We start from the raw sequence: 5,207 nt of genomic DNA on the forward strand, positions 1-5,207 counted from the left end.
GCCCGGGACACCCGCGGCTCGCGCACACACACACACACACACACACACACACACACACACAGCCGTGCACACTCCCTGCACACACAGCCCCTATGCATGACCCCTGTGCACACACACAGGGCACATGCCCCCGTGCCACCCTATGCACACCCAAGCACACACATGTGCACGTCATGCACACATACTATTGACACCCCCTGTGCACACACACACACCCCGTGCACACACAGCCACCCCATGCACACACACCCACGCCGTGCACACCCACCTGCCCTGTGCACACACACACGCAGTGCACACTAACACACACATACACATAAACACATACACACACACACACACAGTTGGCCAGCTGGGGAGGTCCTGGCGAGCTGCCCCTCACTCAGCACCACTCACCCGCTCCAGCTCCCTGCACCACCAGCAAGGATGGATCCTTGTCCTGGGCATCTCCCCACACGGCGCCCGTCTCCACTGCCCGCACGGCCCCACCGCTCGCATGGCAATGCCGGAGCTCGAGCAGCATCGCCACGCTCAGGGCTCTGGTGAGAACGAGCCCACACAGGGGAATGGACACGGCCACCTTCTCCGTGGGTTTTGCTTGCACTGCTTGTGCTTGGATTTCCCTCGCGGTGCGGGATGCGAGCAGCGGGACGCGAGGCTGCCTCGTGCCAGGCACGTTTGCAGCCTCGCCTGCAGCTCCCGCACAGCTGAGCATCCTCCTGGGACCCACAGTTGGATCCTCGCTCTGCCAAGGACAACAACTCTGTTTACTCCTTGCGTTTTTTTTAACTGTTTGTTTTCATTTGGCTAAAGCAAAAGCACGTCTTGATTCCACTTCAATTCAGACAAAAATATAGGACATGACTTGTATCCGCTTCTGTCTTTACACCAGCCTCAACAGCACACGTCTTTTAAAGCTCTCAGGCCTCCTCTTCTTCTTGAGGGTGCCAAAATCTGAAGCAAGGGCAGCACTGAGCCAGCTGGCAGGAGCAGACACTGTGGGGAGCAAAGTGGCCTGAAGTTGGAGAGAAAGGGGCCAGCATGGCATGGCAGCATGGAGAGGCTGCACACAGGGAAGGCCGTGGAGGCTGGGCCAGCAAGCTGAGGCTCGTGGGGAGCTGAGGGAGGCCGGAGGTCCGGGGCCTGGCGCCGAGCAGGATGGCGCACGGGGAGCACTTGATCCAAGCGCCGGCGGCCCCACAGTGCAGGTCAGAGCAAGGTTTCCTTGCAAAACAAGAGCAGCTCTGTCTGCAAATGCATCCGTGTTTGCTTCGTATCTAGGAAGCAACTGATCCATCTGCTGTTGCACTTAAGAGTATGGATGATGAGCAAGTGGCTGGCTCGGAGCCAAGGGCGGCAGGAAACGCCAGCCCCAAGTTATTGTAACGTGGGGAAGTGTCTGCGGGGAGGGCACCTGCGCCCGGAGCGGGGCCGCTTGCTGACCTGGCACATCCTGCCGCAGCCGGGTTGTCCTTAGGGCTTTGGCCTCGGAGCTGAGAGGGGCTCAGTCGTGCTCGCTGCCAAATCACATCTCTCAGAAGACTTGGCTCCGGGTGTGGAAGTGTTTGTGCAGCTGCCTTTATCAGAATGGTTTCAGAAGCAGAAAGACTGTCTTGTGGAAAGGTGAACAGATTTCAAACTCAGCTTTAGACATCACCTCAGAAGTGTGGTATAAGGAGCTCAAATCCTAATGATCTCCGCCCTTAACTTTAGAAGTTAATGCTAATTCCTGTCAAGGCATTCCCGCCCATAGGGATCCCAGAAGAGCATGACAAGCAGATCCACACAAGCTCCGTTTGCTCAGGCGTTCCCAGAACCTTTGGTGTCTAGACAAAATCCTATCTCCCTGCAACGTGATCCAGAATGGGTTGTCAGCTACTTGGGTTTCCAAAGCTTTTCCTGACAGGTCTCCAGAGCTTGAGCTTGGTCATCCAGGGACTGTGTAAAGGATGATAATATTAACCTGAAGACCTCATGGAGAGCTAACGGGTGTTCCCACAGACAAAGTCTGGGGTAACTAAAGCTTGCTCATCGCTCAGAGAGCAGCTCGGCATTGCTGAGCCACCAGCGAGTCACTGTCTTCTTCCTGCAGAGCTGAACTTCCCAACAGCTTTAAACCAACAGTGTGAAACAGCACTTCACTGACGTGAGAGTCCTCTGAAGAACTCCAGTGTTTACCCAAACTGATAAGCAAATAGCAACAGCATCACCCTCTGCAGCAGCTTCCACCCCGACGGACTTGATGGACAAGAATTGCCAGCAAAAACCTCCAACGTTTTGCACTAAGAGCACATTGAGTTGCTCCATCCTATTCACTCTGGATACCTCCTGCTGAGAACAGTCGTTCTTGGGATGTTGCTGCTCGATAGCTGCAAGAGCTGGAGAGTGGTGGGGGCGTCACTGGATGCTGACCATCGGGCAACACTGGAAATGCTGATTCTGCTGCTGGAAGGCATCAGATCTGGGTCATCAGGGCTGGGATCCTTCAGCTTAGGGCGGGCAGGGGCCCTTCCTTCTTGTCCTTTGATGTGCTGCATCTCAACTCTGATCTGCCTGAGGCTCTTCAAGAAGCCAGGAGAGCACCTAGCTCCATGTAGCACCAGGGTAAAGCTCTTCTGTTCAGAGTTTTCTTGGGTATTTCGTCTGAGCACAACAAACCCTTCCAAGTCAAAGGACCTCCAGTCCCCTTAATGTACCAAATAGCAAGTGTCTAGCTCAGCATCCTGCCTACCTCAGTACCAGAAGTGATACTCAGCAGAAGTTTCAAATAAGAAAAGAGTCCCTTAAAAGTATGTGCACCTTCCCTGGCATTACCTTGGCTGTGCAAAGCTCCCAGGATGTCTCTGAGGTGAGGAGAAGCTGGATTCAAGGGCTGTGGCTCTTCCCAACCCACTCTTCCCCTAGGAACATAAAATTCAGCCACAGTCCTGCAAACACATGGGCACAGGTTGGGCGTTTGCTGCCTGCAATTTCATGGATTAGTTGCCTCGAGGACTGCTCAAACTGTGCGTAGCTATTCTGAGCAACAGGGATGCACCGAAACGTCAGCAGACTTCGTCACATTAAAAAGAAAGAAAAAAAAGAAAACCAAAAGGGGGGTAAGTTTGAACATAGACTCTTTTGAGCCATTTTGCAACTTTGGGGGCATTTTGCCAGCTGTGTTTCGCTATAAAGGCTTCAGAGCAATTTTACATCGGCTTTAGCAGGCCCCGTCTACCGGGGCTCGGTACCACAAGCAGCTCTTTGTTCCCCCGGAGATGGGAATGGCCATTTCTGGATCAGGCAAAACAGCTCGGGCCGATCCCGTCCCCAAAAGCCCCGGGGCTTGGCTGGTTTCGCTCAGACCTTCCTGCAGCTCCCCCCTCTCCGCAGCCCTGCGACACCTGAGCTACCTGCTGCATTTCCTTGCAAGCCAGCTGGGTTTGGCTGTGTGGAAACTGCACTGGAATGCTGGCTGCTTCTGAAATTGTTGAGCTGTTTTTGGTGCATTTCAGCTCGCGTGCCTCTCCTACATTGGCATCCTTCGTTATCCTGCTCGTTATAAAGTCACTGCTGAACTTGGCAAGGATTAGATACAGTTTTATAAATAAGCCAGCAGCATTCCATACGGCCCCGACTTCCAAGACTGGAACCTTGCTGCTTAAAAAAAAAATATATATATATATATATATGTATTAGTGGATAGATCATGCAAAGAGATGAAGGGCATAGGGAATATCTATCTATCTATAAGCTATTTGCTCAGCTGGCATGGCAGATCTTCACTTCCCCTTTCCTGACAAGTCAGTGGCCCTGTCCCTTTCAAGGAGGAGTCCTACCTATTTCTTGCAGAGCACCCACTGGACACAAATTCCAAGCTGGATTTGCAAGATAGGCTCTGTGTTTCCAGCTCAGCTTGGCCTTTTCAGTTCATCTGTTGGCCTATTTAAAGCAAAAAGCTACTTACCTTTGGGCATCTGTGGCTCAGTTTCCTCACGTAAAAAAAAAGGAAAAAAGAAAAAAAGCAACAATATCAGTAAAACCACTTCGAAAACTTCTGTGAAAGTGAAAATATCAATTATAGACAGAACAAACATTCAATACCATGGCTGGGCTGGAAAAGCAGTGGAGCTGGTGACAGCTCCAGCAGCTCTGTGGTTTACTTGCATACTGGACTTAGAAACTTGGCGGGGTGGTGCATGTTTAAAGGAATTAAGACTCAGCCTGGGGAGAAAATAGGCTTGGAAACTGCAAGAGCCTTAAAAGGAGCTGCAAGTGTTTCCCTAGTAAAGCGGTGAGCAGTGCTGAGGAGCAAAGTGGAGTAAAGTAGAGGGTGTAAAATGGCACGGAGTGGTGCGCAGAGGAGGAAAGTGGAGTAAAACGGAGTGCAGTGAAGCAGCATGTAGATTAGTGGAGCAAGATGCATAAAGCAGGAGCGCAAAGCAGATCCAGCCTGAAGGATCTGGCCCTGGTCAGCACTCGGAACCCTGAAGGTTTGCAGTTTTATCATTTTGCCCACTGGGGCATTGGAGCAGCTGATCTTTCCCCAAGAAAACAAAAAATGCTAATGGCAAAAAGGCAGCCCTGGGCACAAGCTGAGGGCAGCTCTGCTGGTTTCTCCTAGCCTCCCACCCACCCACTCCTCTGGTGTGTGATGTGACCTGCTGTGGAGAGGAGTAATTAACCTGCCTTGCTGCTCCAAGCCTTGGCTTCGGTGCTGAATCCCAAATGCCCACAACACATCTGCTGGATCTCACCTGCACCTTATCTAATAGATAAACTGCTGCCTTTAGCAATTTTTTTTTTTTTTGCTATCACACTCATTTCAAGAGCAGTAACTGAAAGGTACAGTGATATGTAGCAAATTATCTTTCCCTGAAGCAATTCCACATTGTTTTCCGATTTATCAGTGTGAGGACAGCACGAGCTCCTTGGCAGTATGGGAACACACTGCCATCTCCCTGCTCCTCATGAAGGCTGCAGGACACACCAAAGCACATAGAGCAGCCAATGCAAGCAACACAGGGCTGGTCTCTTGAGAGGGAAATGAAAAATGAGCAGAAGAATAAGAACTACTCCAAACCTGGCAGGTCTTACAGCATGGAGACTCTCCAACTTAGCTGCCCATTTCTGCAAACAGCACACAGAGCTAGGGACAAAGCAGTGGTGCACGTTCAAGCAAGACCCTATTTATTACGCAGGTCACGCTACAGGAAGATAAGGAATAG

General features: G+C 51.4%; 1 protein-coding gene across 1 annotated transcript in view; it reads right to left on the minus strand.

Moving 5' to 3' along the window:
- Nucleotides 1-523, minus strand: part of MMP28 (matrix metallopeptidase 28) — an 11,496-nt gene extending 10,973 nt beyond the window's left edge. Inside the window, exons 1-2 of the mRNA XM_026036973.1 lie at nucleotides 397-523; nucleotides 269-273 (exon numbers count right to left, since the gene is read on the minus strand). Of these exons, the coding sequence (XP_025892758.1) occupies nucleotides 269-273; nucleotides 397-523 (132 nt within the window). The remainder of the gene's footprint in view (nucleotides 1-268; nucleotides 274-396) is intronic.
- Nucleotides 524-5,207: the final 4,684 nt, after the last annotated feature.

This window comes from Nothoprocta perdicaria, unplaced genomic scaffold, assembly GCF_003342845.1.
Source record: "Nothoprocta perdicaria isolate Ctin4 unplaced genomic scaffold, notPer1 scaffold_189, whole genome shotgun sequence".
Classification (NCBI taxonomy): Eukaryota; Metazoa; Chordata; class Aves; order Tinamiformes; family Tinamidae; genus Nothoprocta; species Nothoprocta perdicaria.